The 19,779-nt window shown below is 50.7% G+C and overlaps 1 protein-coding gene across 2 annotated transcripts in view; it reads right to left on the bottom strand.

Annotated features, from left to right (window-relative positions):
- LOC143808197 (transient receptor potential cation channel subfamily V member 6-like) overlaps nucleotides 1-19,779 on the bottom strand; it is a 94,954-nt gene that overhangs the window by 67,186 nt on the left and 7,989 nt on the right. For both annotated transcript variants that reach the window (XM_077290607.1, XM_077290608.1), the window contains exon 2: nucleotides 2,522-2,613. In XM_077290607.1, coding sequence (XP_077146722.1) covers nucleotides 2,522-2,613 — 92 coding nt within the window. The remainder of the gene's footprint in view (nucleotides 1-2,521; nucleotides 2,614-19,779) is intronic.

The raw sequence follows: 19,779 nt of genomic DNA, 5'->3' as shown, positions 1-19,779 counted from the left end.
AGGGGTGGTACTGTTTCTGAAAGAAAGCAAATAAAGCAGTCATTTTTTTTAATCTCCGAAAACCCCTTTAAAGGTCTTCTTTATATTTTGTCACAAAAGAATGATTTAATTACCCCCAGACTAATGGTTCTATTTTGAAATAATTAATTTATATGTATATATTATAATGCATTGCCGGGTCCACCACACCGTCAGTAACTGGAGGTCATAATGTACAGTTTTGGGTTCACTATCTTTAGGCTTTAATGCATAGATTATTATATGGTTGCATACCTACAGTCTATATGGTGATAGTCATTTCTTGTATTATTGCATAGTAGAAATGGTTCAGGAGATCAGCTAATATTGGAAAGGATGGACCATTAAAGGAAAGATAAAGGAGCTCACAGGGTAAGTTTGCTCTAACAGTGGTATGATCATTTGCCTGTGCTAGGATAGGCAGAACACTATTAATGTTTGATGTGTTGCCAGATGTTTTGCATCCAGTGCTGTAGAGTGTGTGACAAAGTCACTTGCAAGGTGCTGGAAGGGAGATATGTTTCGCTGAGGCTCATGGCTTCAGTGATCTAAAAACCCAGAAGTTTTTCCGTTAGCACACTAAGTGTTGCAAAGAGCTAACAGCCAATTTATTTAAAGGGCTGGGGTTTTGTTGACAACCATAGAACAGGTGGGAGGTTGTCCACCTTCTCTCCACCTCAGGGTGTGGTCTGGGGCTTAAGTAGCTGGGCTCCAGAGACAGTGGGTATTCAGTGTCTGGAGATGAACACTCCAGAGAAATGTTATGTGTTTGGCTTATACCTGAACCGACGGTTCTGCTAACACTGAGCGGGCTGATCCCCGCTAGCAGAAAGACTGTGCTACTATTTTGTTTTGCTTTACTTGCCCAGAGGGCCTTGTTTATTTTTTCCTTCAGCTTGCTTTAGACTTCTGCATATTTCTATGTTTTACCCTTGATCAGAAGCACCAATTTGTATGCCTATCTGGATATCTAAAGACATTTTTTATTCTGAAAGATTACTCTAAAATATGGTGTGTTTTGGAGCTATCTACTTCAACAGGGTGGGCTATTTATATGGATACACCTAAATAAAATGGGAATGGTTGGTGATATCAACTTCATGTTTGTGGCAAATTAATATGTGGAAGGGGGAAAACTTTTCAAGATGGGTGGTGACTATGGCGGCCATTTTGAAGTCGGCCATTTTGGATCCAACTTTATTTTTTTCCAATGGGAAAAGGGTCATGTGACACATCAAACGTATTGAGAATTTCACAAGAAAACCAATGGTGTGCTTGGTTTTAACATAACTTTATTCTTTCATTCATGAGTTATTTACAAGTTTATGACCACTTATAAACTGTGTTCAAAGTGCTGCCCATTGTGTTGAATTGTCAATGCAACCCTCTTCTCCCACTCATGACACACTGATAGCAACACTGCAGAAGAAATGCTATCATAGGCTTCCAGTATCCGTTGTTTCAGATGCTGCACATCTCATATCTTCACAGAATAGACAATTGCCTTCAGATGACCCCAAAGATAAAAGTCTAAGGGGGTCAGATCAGGAGACCTTGGTGGCCGTTCAACTGGCCCACAATAACCAATCCACTTTCCTGGGAACTGTTCATCTAGGAATGCTTGGACCTGACACCCATAATGTGGTTATTGTGGGTGTCCGGTCCGAGCATTCCTACATGAACAGTTTCCTGGAAAGTGGACTTTGTCAGTCCACTAGTTTCTGATTCTACAATGTAAAACATACCACAATAAAGTGTCATTGTGCACCAAACATGAAAAGAAAATGTGTGGATATCACCCATTTTGATCCTCTGGGATCATTGTCAGAGTTTTTTCATCCTCCTCAGTGGTAGACTTGATCCCATTAATCTACCCTATCATACCCATTGTATTTGCTTCCACCCTAACAAGGGCAGTACCCAATTATAGCTCTCTTACAACAAGAAAAAATTGTTATTCCTCCTGACACATTTTTTTCTTGGTGAGAAGTCATCAGGAGAGTGTACTTGCAAGTACACTTTAAACTTTAAAAAACAGAGAGTCACATTTTATGATTTTTAAACAATTATTTGCATTTTATTGCAGGAAATCAGTATTTGACCACCTACCAACCAGCAAGAATTCTGACCTTTACAGACCTATTAGTTTTTGCTTACGAAGTCCCCCTACTCTGCACTTATTACCTGTATTAATTGCACCTGTTTGAACTTGTTACCTGTATAAAATATACCTGTCCACCTGTCAGTCATGCTCCAACCTCTCCACCATGGCCAAGACCAAAGACTTATCCAAGGACACCAGGGACAAAATTGTAGACCTGCTGGTGTTTTTTACCCTACAGTGTATTTAAATACTTGGATTACCAAATATTTGATCAGTTTCAGAAGGCTAGAAATAAATAGAAGAAGAAGCCAATTTGGTTAAAAAGCTGAGCCAGTCTGCACGGTTGAGCAATGCATTTACTTACTTTAGATGCAGCAGGATCTCCCATTTTCAACATACCTTTCAGAAATGGATCTGCATTCTTTCCAATTAGACTTTTCAGAAGTCTAACATTATTTTCTTTTGCTGCTTTGAAGAACAGATTTTCCAAACTATTAACATAAAATAAGAGGAAGTGTTAATACTGATCTTATATTCAAATTATTTGATTTCCTATCTACAATGTGATTGAAAAGTTCAAGAGAAGCAGGAACATCTATGGTGATTTCACACACATAGAATATCAATATCAAGAATTTGTTAAATATCATCCTCCTATATAGCGTTCTCATTAGAATCTCTGTCTTTAACAATGGAATACGTTTTATTAAAGGGAACCTGGCATCAAATTCATATACAATAACACATGACAAGCAGTAATTAAACCGCAGGTAGAATGATTAGAATTATTAGAAATATTATTAAAATAATAATAAAAACCACATAACAACAATACACTAAAATACCCTTAAAGGGGGACCAAAGAGCATACCCAAAGTAGAAAACCTATACTCAATTGCTCCAGGCAGATTAAGAAAAGGTAAGAGCAAATAATAAACCACAATTATGGCTCCATATAAATAAAGCAATGGATAAGACGGAAAATGGATGTACCAAGGGTTAATAAAGTAAAAAGTGCCAATAGCATCATGCAATAATATTATCCTTATCCTGAAAATAAACCTTGCAATATAAATACGGTCCTATATAGTGTTGCACATATAGTAAAGGTATATTACCTTAGCCCAAGAGACATGACCGTAATTGAGAGTGAAGGAATAGCAGTGTGGGTGGTCCGATGGTTCCCCCTGAGCAGTCATTTTTAATACAATATCGCATGACTACCGGAAGTCATGTGAAGCGACGCCAGTATAGCAGGTATGTGTTTGTTTTCCATTTTATGTGCACCATTTACACATTTTAAGAAGGAGTTGTTCAGTAGTGGACAACCCCTTTATCTTTATATTGAATTTATAGCCTTGGAATACTCTAATATTACAAAAGTACCAGTCTATCTCAAGCAACAGTTCGCAGGCATGACTGCAATCTCAGCTCTGCATATACTTAAAGGACCTGTTCAGCGCTGCTCACTTCTGCTTTGGAAAGTGAGTGAAGTGATAACTATAATGTTGGATCCTCACATACCAACATGGATATGAATGCAAAGAAAAGGTGTGCAGTACCAGCGAGGTGTGCACATGTCCTAGCAGGTATGTCAGCTGAGTTAGGTATGATGACAATGATGATGATGTTTGTGTGCAGACTGTGCAGCAGGAAAATAAGCCATGGATGTCCCAGCTCAAAGGAACTAGGAACTAGAGGTCTACATCAGCACATGAAGAGGCATCACCTGCTCCTGTCAGAAAAGCAAGAAAAGCAAGCAGGCCAGCAATTTGAGGAAGACTCAAGCCAGGCCATATTCTCAAGTAGTCATCATCATCTACTGCTTGTCGCACTCTCACTACTCATCATCCACTTCCTCCTTCACATCATCTGGTGTCCAGACTTGATTGTGTGGCCAGGAAACAAGCTTAGACACCCCGTCATACGGTGATGAAGCCATCTCAGTTGGACTTTAGGGCTGGTTCCACAGTCAGGCAATGCTTATTGCTTATGTGCTTCCTCCTACACCTCATTTGCGTTCTCCATTAATATGACTCCCAACAGCATCAGGGCAGAATGTTTAATCCACTCTCTGTCCTCAGTCTTTTTATTCTTCTAAGCTTACAGGCTAACCATTGTTTTAATTTTTTTTTCATAAACCAATAGTGCACATGAAAATAAGCAACTTTGTAATATATTTTATCAGAAGAATCGGCTTCTTTCTCTAACAAAATTGGTCATTACTAGTGTTGAGCGATACCTTCCGATATCGGAAAGTATCGGTATCGGAAAGTATCGGCCGATACCGTCAAAGTATCGGATCTAATCCGATACCGATACCCGATCCCAATGCAAGTCAATGGGACGAAAATATCGGAATTAAAATAAACCCTTTCTTTCCTTGTAGGTAAATTCTACATGAAGGAAAACAACTAAGAATAATGTAGGATGTATTGGGGGAGGTGGCGGAGACATTAAAGGCACAGAGGTTTAGCCCAAACAAATAGAATAGCAGGTTTTTATAGTTTTTTTATGACGTTCGGCGTTAGAAAGATTTTGACTATGTTATTTTTATTTTTATTTTTTTTCACATATTGATGTTTCACTACTTCCACGTCCTTCACCTTCTTTTTTACTTCTCCCACTTTCTTCTTCATTATCCTCATCATCAGCTTCTTTGACATCAACTATCTTCACCTTATTCATCTTCTTCTTCTTCTACCTATATTTTTTTTTTTTACATTGTTCATATTCTTTTTATTTAACTAATATCTTTTTCATATTCAACTTCTTCATCATATTCTTATTTGTGACAGGCATTCCCGTATTTGTTATCTATAAAAGTTTGAAGATTACACCTTCCGTTCTGCCTGTCACAAAAGAGTTACATTTGTCCGCGTTCAGTTTGGCCTGCAGCATCAGGCTTTATCCAGGGGCACCACGAGGAGGAACGGACTCACCCCCATACACTGCTTAGTCTTCTTCTGCTTATAATTTAGATAATATCTTTTGCTCTGATATTTAGTCTTATGCTTAATGTTCTTCTGCTCTTTGTTCTGCAGCCTCTTGTTCTTCTGCTTCTCGGTCTCCCATGTCGTCGTCGTCTCCAGGGTCGTCGTCTCCAGGGTCGTTGTCTCCGGGGTCGTCGTCATCGGGGTGGTCTTCAGGGTCATCGTCTCCAGGGTCGTCGTCATCTCAGTGGTCGTCGTCTCTGGTGTCGTCGTCATCTTAGGGGTGGTCTTCCGGGTCGTCGTCTTTAGGGTCTTGAACTTGGAAATGTAGCAGAAGGTACAAGAAGGCTGAGAAAATGCCGAGAAACAGCTGATGGAACTGGAACTCGGATGGCTACCCGAAGGTCCAAGAGCCAATGGAACTACCGAGGACCAGCTGACGTTACTGGAACCCGGTTACTAAGCAGGAGGTACCCGTGCCTGAAAGCACTACCAAGGACCACCTGACGTTGGTGGAACTCGGATACCCAGAAGGAGGCACCTAAGCCAAAGGCTCTGCCCGGAACCAGCTGACGGTGCTGGAACCAGGATGGGGACCTATTCAAGCTTGTCTTCCTAGAGCCCCAACTAGCAGTGTTGGAGCAAAGGGTCAGAAGGAGGAGGAGAGGGAGCAGAGTGTAGGCCGAAGCCTGCACTGGCGGCAGCTTTGGGTCTGTTGTGCCTGCGTGGCTGTTGCAGGACACGATGCCGGCTACACAGCAGCAGGGGAACAGCTGGCGGTGCTGAACCCCACTGACACATTGGCTGGTGTTTTTCTCTGTGCAGCTAGCAGTACCGGGCCCCAACTGGCGGTGTTAGAGCCCAGGCTCTGCAGGGGGAGCAGAGTGTAGGCCGAAGCCTAATTGAACCAATTTTAAAGGTAACCTTTAACCCCCCCTCAGGTGTTACAAAGTAGAAGAGCCACAGCTTATGCAGCAGTAGTGCTGCACAAGTCAAAGGTTGCTCTTTTAATTTTTCTCCTTGCACACGCTGAATGAAACACGTATAACATTTAGCCCTTTATACAGTCAAACTGTGTTTTTGGCGGAAGTTCCCTTCGTAATGAGACGCAGCACAGATGTCAAGAATCCCACCTTGGTGCTGGGCGCAGCCTCCTGAGCGTTGTTATTTGCTGTACAGGAGTCTGCTCTGTCGTTTTTTCCCTTGGCCTTGCGCTGTTAGCGCTGCCCATCTTCTGGCATCATTTAATGTCGGCCGGTGCGGTTCGCGATGACCATGAATCCCAGCCCCGCAGTGTCTTGACATAGTTAAAACACTGCGGGGCTGGGATTCATGGCCTGGCGCAGTACATATGTTGGCCTCTCACACTCGGGTCCTTACACCCGCTTCAGACTGTGCGGCGTCAGCTGATCCCTTATCGCATGCCGCGGCCATGAAGCCGCACAGTCTGAGGAAGGCGGAAGGAGATGAGGGACAGGCGAACATATGCACTGCTCATGCCCATCAATCACACCCTCGCAGTCCAAATAAATAAGACACCGAGGGGCGTTGTGTGGGGCAGGGCGGCCGCAGAGGCGCAGGCAACCAAACAATGATGCCAGAAGACGGGCAGCGCTACCAAGGGGGTTGCAGCGTGTCATTACAAAGGAAAGTCACACCTCCAGGACGGTTAAATGGTCACAGAGGACACATTTTAGACGTGTTCAGTTCCACATGGGCAAGGAGAATAAGTTTATGAGCCACCTTGCACACATGCAGCATTACTGCTGTACAAGGTGGCTGTAAAACATACAAACACCTGGGGGAGGGGGGACAGGTTCCCTTCAATTTCAGTTCTTGTGTCTGCGTGGCTTTTGCAGGACACGATGCCGGCTACACAGCAGGGGAACAGCTGGCGGTGCTGAACCCCACTGACACATTGGCTGGTGTTTTTCTCTGTGCAGCTAGCAGTACCGGGCCCCAACTGGCGGTGTTAGAGCCCAGGGTCAGCAGGAGGAGAGGGAGCAGAGTGTAGGCCGAAGCCTGCACTGGCGGCAGCTGTGTGTCTGCGTGGCTGTTGCAGGACACGTTGCCGGCTACACAGCAGGGGAACAGCTGGCGTTGCTGAACCCCACTGACACATTGGCTGGTGTTTTTCTCTGTGCAGCTAGCAGTACCGGGCCCCAACTGGCGGTGTTAGAGCCCAGGCTCTGCAGGGTGAGCAGAGTGTAGGCCGAAGCCTAATTGAACCAATTTTAAAGGTAACCTTTATGAGCCACCTTGCACACATGCAGCATTACTGCTGTACAAGGTGGCTGTAAAACATACAAACACCTGGGGGAGGGGGGACAGGTTCCCTTCAATTTCAGTTCTTGTGTCTGCGTGGCTTTTGCAGGACACGATGCCGGCTACACAGCAGGGGAACAGCTGGCGGTGCTGAACCCCACTGACACATTGGCTGGTGTTTTTCTCTGTGCAGCTAGCACATCTGGGCCCCAACTGGCGGTGTTAGAGCCCAGGGTCAGCAGGAGGAGGAGAGGGAGCAGAGTGTAGGCCGAAGCCTGCACTAGCGGCAGCTTTGGGTCTGTTGTGTCTGCGTGGCAGTTGCAGGACACGTTGCCGGCTACACAGCAGGGGAACAGCTGGCGGTGCTGAACCCCACTGACACATTGGCGAGGTGTTTGGCTCTGTGCAGCCAGCACATCTGGGCCCCAACTGGCGGTGTTAGAGCCCAGGGACAGCAGGAGGAGGAGAGGGAGCAGAGTGTAGGCCGAAGCCTAATTGAACAAATTTCAAAGGTAACCTTTAACCCCCCCTCAGGGGTTACAAACTAGAAGAGCCACACCTTATGCAGCAGTAGTGCTGCACAAGTCAAAGGTTGCTCTTTTAATTTTTCTCCTTGCACATGCTGAATGAAACACGTATAACATTTAGCCCTTTATACAGTCAAACTGTGTTGGAGGCGAGAGTTCCCTTCGTAATGAGACGCAGCACAGATGTCAAAAATCCCACCTTGTTGCTGGGTGCAGCCTCCTGAGCGTTGTTATTTGCTGTACAGGAGTCTGCGCTGTCGTGTTATCCCTTGGCCATGCGCTGCCCGTCTTCTGACATCATTTCATGTCGGCTGGTGCGGTTCGCGATGCCCATGAATCCCAGCCCCGCAGTGTCTTTACAGTGTTTCACACTGCGGGGCTGGGATTCATGGCCTGGCGCAGTACATATGTTCGCCTCTCGCTCGGGTCCTTACACCTGCTACAGACTGTGCGGCGTCAGCTGATCCCTTATCGCATGCCACGGCCATGAAGCCGCACAGTCTGAAGAAGACGGAAGGAGATGAGTGACAACAGGCGAAGATATGCACTGCTCATGCCCGTCAATCACACCCTCGCAGTCAAAATAAATAAGACACCGAGGGGCGTTGTGTCGGGCAGGGCTGCTGCAGAGGCGCAGCCAGCCAAACAATGATGTCAGAAGACGGGCAGTGCTACCAAGGGGGTTGCTGCGTGTCATTACAAAGGAAAGTCACACCTCAGGGACGTTTTAATGGTCACACAGAGGACACATTTTAGACGTATTTTCAGTTCCACATGTGCGAGGAGAATAAGTTTATGAGCCACCTTGCACACATGCAGCATTACCGCTGTACAAGGTGGCTGTAAAACATACAAACGCCTGGGGGAGGGGGGACAGGTTCCCTTCAATTTCAGTTCTTGTGTCTGCGTGGCTTTTGCAGGACACGATGCCAGCTACACAGCAGGGGAACAGCTGGTGGTGCTGAACCCCACTGACACATTGGCTGGTGTTTTGCTCTGTGCAGCTAGCAGTACCGGGCCCCAACTGGCGGTGTTAGAGCCCAGAGTCAGCAGGTGGAGGAGAGGGAGCAGAGTGTAGGCCGAAGCCTGCACTGGCGGCAGCTTTGGGTCTGTTGTGCCTGCGTGGCTGTTGCAGGACACGTTGCCGGCTACACAGCAGGGGAACAGCTGGCGGTGCTGAACCCCACTGACACATTGGCTGGTGTTTTTCTCTGTGCAGCTAGCAGTACCGGGCCCCAACTGGCGGTGTTAGAGCCCAGGCTCTGCAGGGGGAGCAGAGTGTAGGCCGAAGCCTAATTGAACCAATTTTAAAGGTAACCTTTAACCCCCCCTCAGGTGTTACAAAGTAGAAGAGCCACAGCTTATGCAGCAGTAGTGCTGCACAAGTCAAAGGTTGCTCTTTTAATTTTTCTCCTTGCACACGCTGAATGAAACACGTATAACATTTAGCCCTTTATACAGTCAAACTGTGTTTTTGGCGGGAGTTCCCTTCGTAATGAGACGCAGCACAGATGTCAAGAATCCCACCTTGGTGCTGGGCGCAGCCTCCTGAGCGTTGTTATTTGCTGTACAGGAGTCTGCGCTGTCGTTTTATCCCTTGGCCTTGCTCTGTTAGCGCTGCCCATCTTCTGGCATCATTTAATGTCTGCCGGTGCGGTTCGCGATGACTATGAATCCCAGCCCCGCAGTGTCTTTACATAGTTAAAACACTGCGGGGCTGGGATTCATGGCCTGGCGCAGTACATAAGTTGGCCTCTCACACTCGGGTCCTTACACCCACTTCAGACTGTGCGGCGTCAGCTGATCCTTTATCGCATGCCGCGGCCATGAAGCCGCACAGTCTGAGGAAGGCGGAAGGAGATGAGGGACAGGCGAACATATGCACTGCTCATGCCCATCAATCACACCCTCGCAGTCCAAATAAATAAGATACCGAGGGGCGTTGTGTGGGGCAGGGCGGCCGCAGAGGCGCAGGCAACCAAACAATGATGCCAGAAGACGGGCAGCGCTACCAAGGGGGTTGCAGCGTGTCATTACAAAGGAAAGTCACACCTCCGGGACGGTTAAATGGTCACAGAGGACACATTTTAGACGTGTTCAGTTCCACATGGGCAAGGAGAATAAGTTTATGAGCCACCTTGCACACATGCAGCATTACTGCTGTACAAGGTGGCTGTAAAACATACAAACACCTGGGGGAGGGGGGACAGGTTCCCTTCAATTTCAGTTCTTGTGTCTGCGTGGCTTTTGCAGGACACGATGCCGGCTACACAGCAGGGGAACAGCTGGCGGTGCTGAACCCCACTGACACATTGGCTGGTGTTTTGCTCTGTGCAGCTAGCAGTACCGGGCCCCAACTGGCGGTGTTAGAGCCCAGTGTCAGCAGGAGGAGAGGGAGCAGAGTGTAGGCCGAAGCCTGCACTGGCGGCAGCTTTGGGTCTGTTGTGCCTGCGTGGCTGTTGCAGGACACGTTGCCGGCTACACAGCAGGGGAACAGCTGACGGTGCTGAACCCCACTGACACATTGGCTGGTGTTTTTCACTGTGCAGCTAGCAGTACCGGGCCCCAACTGGCGGTGTTAGAGCCCAGGCTCTGCAGGGGGAGCAGAGTGTAGGCCGAAGCCTAATTGAACCAATTTTAAAGGTAACCTTTAACCCCCCCTCAGGTGTTACAAACTAGAAGAGCCACACCTTATGCAGCAGTAGTGCTGCACAAGTCAAAGGTTGCTCTTTTAATTTTTCTCCTTGCACACGCTGAATGAAACACGTATAACATTTAGCCCTTTATACAGTCAAACTGTGTTGGAGGCGAGAGTTCCCTTCGTAATGAGACGCAGCACAGATGTCAAAAATCCCACCTTGTTGCTGGGTGCAGCCTCCTGAGCGTTGTTATTTGCTGTACAGGAGTCTGTGCTGTCGTGTTATCCCTTGGCCATGCGCTGCCCATCTTCTGACATCATTTCATGTCGGCTGGTGCGGTTCGCGATGCCCATGAATCCCAGCCCCGCAGTGTCTTTACAGTGTTTCACACTGCAGGGCTGGGATTCATGGCCTGGCGCAGTACATATGTTCGCCTCTCGCTCGGGTCCTTACACCTGCTACAGACTGTGCGGCGTCAGCTGATCCCTTATCGCATGCCACGGCCATGAAGCCGCACAGTCTGAAGAAGACGGAAGGAGATGAGTGACAACAGGCGAAGATATGCACTGCTCATGCCCGTCAATCACACCCTCGCAGTCAAAATAAATAAGACACCGAGGGGCGTTGTGTCGGGCAGGGCTGCCGCAGAGGCGCAGCCAGCCAAACAATGATGTCAGAAGACGGGCAGAAGGGGGTTGCTGCGTGTCATTACAAAGGAAAGTCACACCTCAGGGACGTTTTAATGGTCACACAGAGGACACATTTTAGACGTGTTTTCAGATCCACATGTGCGAGGAGAATAAGTTTATGAGCCACCTTGCACACATGCAGCATTACTGCTGTACAAGGTGGCTGGAAAACATACAAACGCCTGGGGGAGGGGGGACAGGTTCCCTTCAATTTCAGTTCTTGTGTCTGCGTGGCTGTTGCAGGACACGTTGCCGGCTGCACAGCAGGGGAACAGCTGGCGGTGCTGAACCCCACTGACACATTGGCTGGTGTTTGGCTCTGTGCAGCTAGCACATCTGGGCCCCAACTGGCGGTGTTAGAGCCCAGGGTCAGCAGGAGGAGGAGAGGGAGCAGAGTGTAGGCCGAAGCCTGCACTGGCGGCAGCTTTGGGTCTGTTGTGTCTGCGTGGCAGTTGCAGGACACGTTGCCGGCTACACAGCAGGGGAACAGCTGGCGGTGCTGAACCCCACTGACACATTGGCGAGGTGTTTGGCTCTGTGCAGCCAGCACATCTGGGCCCCAACTGGCGGTGTTAGAGCCCAGGGACAGCAGGAGGAGGAGAGGGAGCAGAGTGTAGGCCGAAGCCTAATTGAACAAATTTCAAAGGTAACCTTTAACCCCCCCTCAGGGGTTACAAACTAGAAGAGCCACAGCTTATGCAGCAGTAATGCTGCACAAGTCAAAGGTTGCTCTTTTAATTTTGCTCCTTGCACACGCTGAAAGGAACACGTATAACATTTAGGCCCTTACACAGTCAAACTGATTTTGAGGCGTGAGTTCCCTTCGTAAAGAGACGCAGTACAGCTGGCAAAAATGCCACCTTGGCGCTTTGCGCGGCCTCCTGAGCATCGTTATTTGTTGCACAGGAGTCTGCGCTTTTGTGTTATCCCTTGGCCTTGCGCTGTTAGCGCTGCCCATCCTCTGACATCATGTAATGTCGGCCGTTGCGGTTTGCGATGACCATGAATCCCAGCCCCGCAGTGTCTTAACATTGTTAAAACACTGCGGGGCTGGGATTCATGGCCTGGCGCAGTACATATGTTCGCCTCTCGCTTAGGTTCTTACACCCGCTTCAGACTATGCGGCGTCAGCTGATCCCTTATCGCATGCCACGGCCATGAAGACGCACAGTCCGAAGAAGGCGGAAGGAGATGAGGGACAGGCGAAGAAATGCACCATTCATGCCCATCAATCACACCCTCGCAGTCCAAATAAATAAGACACCGAGGGGCCTTGTGTGGGGCAAGGCGGCCGCAGAGGCGCAGGCAGCCAAACAATGATGCCAGAAGACGGGCAGCGCTACCAAGGAGCTTGTTGCGTGTCAATACAAAGGAAAATCACACCTGAGGGACGTTTTAATGGTCGCAGAGGACTCATTTTAGACGTGTTCAGTTCAACCTGGGCAAGGAGAATAAGTTTCTGAGCCACCTTGCACACATGCAGCATTACTGTCGTGCAAGGTGGCTGGAAAACGTAGACACGTCTGGGGGAGGGGGGACAGGTCTCCTTCAATTTCAGTTCTTGTGCCTGCGTGGCTGTTGCAGGACACGTTGCCGGCTACACAGCAGGGGAACAGCTGGCGGTGCTGAACCCCACTGACACATTGGCTGGTGTTTGGCTCTGTGCAGCCAGCACATCTGGGCCCCAACTGGCGGTGTTAGAGCCCAGGGTCAGCAGGAGGAGGAGAGGGATTAGAGTGTAGGCCGAAGCCTGCACTGGAGCAAGTTGAAAGGGAAACTTTAACCCCCCCCCAAGCGTTTGTAGCTGAAAGAGCCATCGTGTACAGCACTAATGCTGGAAAAGGTAAACTTAGCTCTTTTAATTATGGTCCTTGCACATGCTGAACCTAACACTTATGAAAAGTGTCCCCTCCTACCGTGATACCGTCCGGTAGGTGGAACTTTCCTTTGTGATGTGACGCAGCACAGCCGTCATTCTTACCCCCTTGGCGCCGTGCGCCGCCTCCTCAGCGTTGTTTGAATCAGTCCCGGAGCCTGCGCTGTTAGGTTAGCCCTTGTCCATGCACAAATTTTGCGCTGCCCGTCTTCTGACATCATTTGGTGTCAGACTGGCTGCGCCTGTGCGGCTGCGCTGGCCGAGATCCCGCCTCGCAGTGTCGTCTAATGTAATCCCACCGCGGGCCTGGGATCCGTGGCCATGCGCAGTGCATATCCTCACCTCTCACTCCCCTCCCTACGGCTTCTTCAGACTGTGCGGTGTCACGGCCGTGGCATGCTATTAGGGACCAGCTGACACCGCACAGTCTGAAGAAGCCGTAGGGAGATGAGTGAGAGGTGGAGGTTCAGATATGCACTGCGCATGTCCATGGATCTCAGGCCCCCAGTGGGATTAAATCAGAAGACAGTACGAGGCGGGATCTCGTCCAGCGCGGCCGCACAGGCGCAGCCAGCCTGACACCAAATGATGTCAGAAGACGGGCAGCGCAAAATGTGTGCATGGCCAAGGGCTAACCTAACAGCTCAGGCTCCGGGACTGATTCAAACAACGCTGAGGAGGCGGCGCACGGAGCCAAGGGGGTAAGAATGACGGCTGTGCTGCGTCACATCACAAAGGAAAGTTCCACCTACCGGACGGTATCACGGTAGGAGGGGACACTTTTCATAAGTGTTAGGTTCAGCATGTGCAAGGAGCACCACGAAAAGAGGCACTTTTTCCCTTTGCATCATTACTGCTGCACAAGGTGGCTCCTTCAGTAACAAACGCCTGGGGGGGGGGGGACAGGTTCCCTTAAATTTAACTTGTTGTGCCTGCGTGGCGGTCGCAGTACACGTTGCCATATACACAGCAGGGGAACAGCTGGTGGTGCTGAACCCCACTAACACATTGGCGAGGTGTTTGGCTCTGTGCGGACAGCACTTCTGGACAGCAACTAGCGGTGTTGGAGCCCAGGGACAGGAGGAGGTGGAGGAGATAGGAGGGATTGCCACACACACAGCAGGGGAACAGCTGACGTTACTGAACCCCAATAACAGAGGAGGGACTGTTGGGACTGTGCGGACAGCACTTCTGGACGGCAACTAGCGGTGTTGGAGCCCAGGGACAGGAGGGGGAGGAGGAGGTGGAGGAGATAGGAGGGATTGCCACACACACAGCAGGGGAACAGCTGACGTTACTGAACCCCAATAACAGAGGAGGGACTGTTGGGACTGTGCGGACAGCACTTCTGGACGGCAACTAGCGGTGTTGGAGCCCAGGGACAGGAGGGGGAGGTGGAGGTGGAGGAGATAGGAGGGATTGCCACACACACAGCAGGGGAACAGCTGACGTTACTGAACCCCAATAACAGAGGAGGGACTGTTGGGACTGTGCGGACAGCACTTCTGGACGGCAACTAGCAGTGTTGGAGCCCAGGGACAAGAGGAGGAGGAGGAGGAGGTGGAGGAGATAGGAAGGATTGCCACACACACAGCTGGGGAACAGCTGACGTTACTGAACCCCAATAACAGAGGAGCGACTGTTGGGACTGTGCGGACAGCACTTCTGGACGGCAACTAGCGGTGTTGGAGCCCAGGGACAGGAGGAGGAGGTGGAGGAGATAGGAAGGATTGCCACACACACAGCTGGGGAACAGCTGACGTTACTGAACCCCAATAACAGAGGAGGGACTGTTGGGACTGTGCGGACAGCACTTCTGGATGGCAACTAGCGGTGTTGGAGCCCAGGGACAGGAGGGGGAGGAGGAGGTGGAGGAGATAGGAGGGATTGCCACACACACAGCAGGGGAACAGCTGACGTTACTGAACCCCAATAACAGAGGAGGGACTGTTGGGACTGTGCGGACAGCACTTCTGGACGGCAACTAGCGGTGTTGGAGCCCAGGGACAGGAGGAGGAGGAGGAGGTGGAGGAGATAGGAAGGATTGCCACACACAGCAGGGGAACAGCTGACGTTACTGAACCCCAATAACAGAGGAGGGACTGTTGGGACTGTGCGGACAGCACTTCTGGACGGCAACTAGCGGTGTTGGAGCCCAGGGACAGGAGGAGGAGGAGGAGGTGGAGGAGATAGGAAGGATTGCCACACACACAGCTGGGGAACAGCTGACGTTACTGAACCCCAATAACAGAGGAGAGACTGTTGGGACTGTGCGGACAGCACGTCTGGACGGCAACTAGCGGTGTTGGAGCCCAGGGACAGGAGGGGGAGGAGGAGGTGGAGGAGATAGGAGGGATTGCCACACACACAGCAGTGGAACAGCTGACGTTACTGAACCCCAATAACAGAGGAGGGACTGTTGGGACTGTGCGGACAGCACTTCTGGACGGCAACTAGCGGTGTTGGAGCCCAGGGACAGGAGGAGGAGGTGGAGGAGATAGGAGGGATTGCCACACACACAGCTGGGGAACAGCTGACGTTACTGAAACCCAATAACAGAGGAGGGACTGTTGGGACTGTGCGGACAGCACTTCTGGACGGCAACTAGCGGTGTTGGAGCCCAGGGACAGGAGGGGGAGGAGGAGGTGGAGGAGATAGGAGGGATTGCCACACACACAGCAGGGGAACAGCTGACGTTACTGAACCCCAATAACAGAGGAGGGACTGTTGGGACTGTGCGGACAGCACTTCTGGACGGCAACTAGCGGTGTTGGAGCCCAGGGACAGGAGGAGGAGGAGGAGGTGGAGGAGATAGGAAGGATTGCCACACACACAGCTGGGGAACAGCTGACGTTACTGAACCCCAATAACAGAGGAGCGACTGTTGGGACTGTGCGGACAGCACTTCTGGACGGCAACTAGCGGTGTTGGAGCCCAGGGACAGGAGGAGGAGGTGGAGGAGATAGGAGGGATTGCCACACACACAGCTGGGGAACAGCTGACGTTACTGAAACCCAATAACAGAGGAGCGACTGTTGGGACTGTGCGTACAGCACTACCAGGCAACAACTAGCGGTGTTGGAGCCCAGGGAAAGGAGGAGGAGGGGGAGGTGGAGGAGATAGGAAGGATTGCCACACACACAGCAGGGGAACAGCTGACGTTACTGAACCCCAATAACAGAGGAGCGACTGTTGGGACTGTGCGTACAGCACTACCAGGCAACAACTAGCGGTGTTGGAGCCCAGGGACAGCAGGAGAAGCAGAGGAACACATTGTAGGCCGAAGCCTGATTGGAGAAAGTCGAAAGGGAACCTTTAACCCCCCCCCCAAGGCGTTTGTAGCTGAAAGAGCCAGCTTGTGCAGCACAAAAGATGCAAAAGGAAAAGGTGGCTCTTTTCATGATGCTCCTTGCAAACACAGAACTAAACACTTATAAAATGTGTCCCCTGAAACCGTGAGACCGTCCCGGAGGTGGGACTTTCCTTCATAATATGACGCAGCACAGCTGTCATTCCTACCTCCTTGGCGCCGTTCCCCGGCTCCTCAGCGTTGTTTGATTCCGTCCCGGAGCCTGCGCTGTTATGTTATCCCTTGGCCAGGCACACTTAGCGCTGCCCATCTTCTGACATCATTTGGTGTCAGGCTGGCTGCGCCTGTGCGGCTGCGCTGGCCGAGAGCCCGCCTCGCAGTGTCGTCTAATGTAATCCCACCGCGGGCCTGGGATCCGTGTCCATGCGCAGTGCATATCCTCGCCTCTCACTCCCCTCCCTACGGCTTCTTCAGACTGTGCGGCGTCACGGCCGTGGCATGCTATTAGGGATCAGCTGATGGCGCACAGTCTGAAGAAGGCGTAGGGAGATGAGTGAGAGGCGGAGGTTCAGATATGCACTGCGCATGTCCATGGATCTCAGGCCCCCAGTGGGATTAAATCAGAAGACACTGCGAGGCGGGCTCTCGGCCAGCGCGGACGCACAGGCGCAGCCAGCCTGACACCAAATGATGTCAGAAGATGGGCAGCGCTAAGTGTGCCTGGCCAAGGGATAACATAACAGCGCAGGCTCCGGGACAGAATCAAACAACACTGAGGAGCCGGGGCACGGCGCCAAGGGGGTAGGAATGACGGCTGTGCTGCGTCATATTACGAAGGAAAGTCCCACCTCCGGGACGGTTTTACGGTATCAGTGGACACATTTTATAAGTGTTAAGTTCTGCGTGTGCAAGGAGCTAAACAAAAATAGCTACCTTTTCCTTGTGCAGCATTACTGCTGCACAAGGTGGCTCTTTCAGTAACAAACGCCTTGGGGGGGGGGGGACAGGTTCCCTTACATTTCAGTTGTTGTGTCAGCATGGCGGTCGCAGGACACATTGCCGGCTACACAGCTGGGGATCAGCTGACGTTACTGAAACCCAATAACACTGGGTCGTATGTTTTGACTGTGCAGACGGCACTTCTGAGCCTCAACTGGCGGTGTTGGAGCCCAGGAATTAAAGTTCAGGTGGTAGAAAGATGAACACAACAGGAGACCTGGATACTGTAGACAGTCACCTAATTATTTAATCAGGAAGAGGGGTGGCAAATTCCTGCGAGATCCAGGCCTTGTTCATTTTCAGGAAAGTAAGCCGGTCAACGTTATCGGAGGATAGTTGCATGCGACGGTCAGTTAGTACACCACCTGCAGCACTAAAGACACGTTCCGATAATACACTGGCCGCAGGGCAAGACAGCACCTCCAATGCATACTGGCTTAGCTCTGGCCATGTATCCAGCTTTGAGACCCAAAACTTGAAAGGTGAAGAGCCGTCTGGGAGTACAGCAAGAGGGCAAGACATGTAGTCTGTCACCATCTGACGGAACCGTTGCCTCCTGCTGACTGGAGCCGTCTGTGATGGTGTAGACTTTTGTGGCGGGCACAGAAAACTGTGCCACAGTTGGGCCATACTGGTCTTGCCTTGGGCAGAGGCACTGCTTCTGCTCCCTCTTTGTGCAGAGCCTCCACCACTGCCTGGACGCACTGAGCTGCTTTGGAATGCACTAGCAGCACTTCTCTCAGTTGGAATGGAGAAGATGATGGAATTCACCAGTGTGTCTTGGTACTCCCGCATTTTTCGCTCCCGGTTCAACGGTGTGATGAGGCTTTCTACGTTGTCCCGGTAGCGAGGATCGAGGAGGGTGAACACCCAATAATCAGACATGTTGAGAATGTGGGCGATGCGGCGGTCGTTTCTCAGGCACTGCAGCATGTAATCCACCATGTGCTGCAGACTGCCAACTGCCCAAGAAACGCTGTCCCCTGCTGGAGGCGTGATCTCTGCCCGCTCGTCATCACCCCACCCTCGCTGTACACACTGAGTACTGGACAATTGTGTAACTCCCTCCTCTGGACGGATGTCTTCCTCCTCCATTAACTCCTCCTCATCCTCCTCACAAACTGTCCCCTGCCTACGCGTTTGTGAGGAACCACGTGGCGCTGACTGTCCAGAAGATGATGGAAATGCTGAATCCTCATCCTCCACCTCTTCCACAACATCATCCCTTAGCGCTTGCAGTGATTTTTCAAGCAGGCAGATAAGGGGGACAGTCATGCTGACTAGTGCATCATCTGCACTCGCCATCCGCGTGGAATAATCAAAGGGACGCAAAACCTGGCAGACGTCATTCATAGTGGCCCACTCTGTGGTTGTGAAGTCTGTACGGCGCGGAGTGCGACTTCTTTGCGCCTGATGCAGCTGGTACTCCATTACAGCTTGCTGCTGCTCACACAACCGCTCCAACATATGTAACGTGGAATTCCACCTGGTAGGCAGGTCACATATGATGCGATGTTCCGGCAGGCGGTGTCGGCGCTGCAGAGCCGCAATGCGCGCTTTTGCCGTGCTGGAACGCCGCAAGTGAGCACACTCTAGGCGGACCTTGTGCAGCAGTGCATCAAGATCCGGATAGTCCCTCAAAAAACTCTGCACTACCAAATTGAGCACATGTGCCAGACATGGGATGTGAGTGAGGTTGCCGAGGCCCAGAGCTGCCACCAGATTTCGGCCATTATCACACACTACCATGCCTGGCTGGAGATTCGCTGGCACAAACCACACATCGCTCTCCTGCTTGATGGCATTCCAGAGCTCCTGCGCTGTGTGGCTTCGATTCCCCAAAGAAATTAATTTCAAGACGGCCTGTTGACGTTTGGCCACGGCTGTGCTCATGTCGGTCGTAACAGGTAAACGTTCATCACGGGTCCATGTGGAGGTGGACTGTGACGGCTCCTGCAGCGATGATTCTGAGGAACTGGTGTAAGAGGAGCAGTCAATGCGTACAGAATGGATTCCTGCAATCCTTGGAGTGGGCAGGACACGTCCTGCGCCACTCGCACGATCTGTACCCGGCTCAACGACATTAACCCAATGGGCAGTGAGGGAAAGGTATCGCCCCTGTCCATGTTGACTGGTCCACGCATCGGTGGTGAGGTGGACCTTGCTACTGACGGCGTTCAGTAGCGCATGTTTTATGTGTCCCTCCACATGCTTGTGCAGGGCAGGGACGGCTTGCCTGCTGAAGTAAAAGCGGCTGGGCACATTGTACTGTGGGACTGCCAATGACATCAAGTCACGGAAGCTGTCAGTCTCCACCAGCCTGAATGACAGCATTTCCAGTGACAGAAGTTTGGCAATGCCTGCAGTCAGAGCCTGTACTCGTGGGTGGTTTGACGAGAAAGGCCGCCTTTTCTCCCAT

Source organism: Ranitomeya variabilis, chromosome 2, assembly GCF_051348905.1.
Source record: "Ranitomeya variabilis isolate aRanVar5 chromosome 2, aRanVar5.hap1, whole genome shotgun sequence".
Taxonomy (NCBI): Eukaryota; Metazoa; Chordata; class Amphibia; order Anura; family Dendrobatidae; genus Ranitomeya; species Ranitomeya variabilis.
This window is presented reverse-complemented; position numbering and strand designations above follow the sequence as displayed.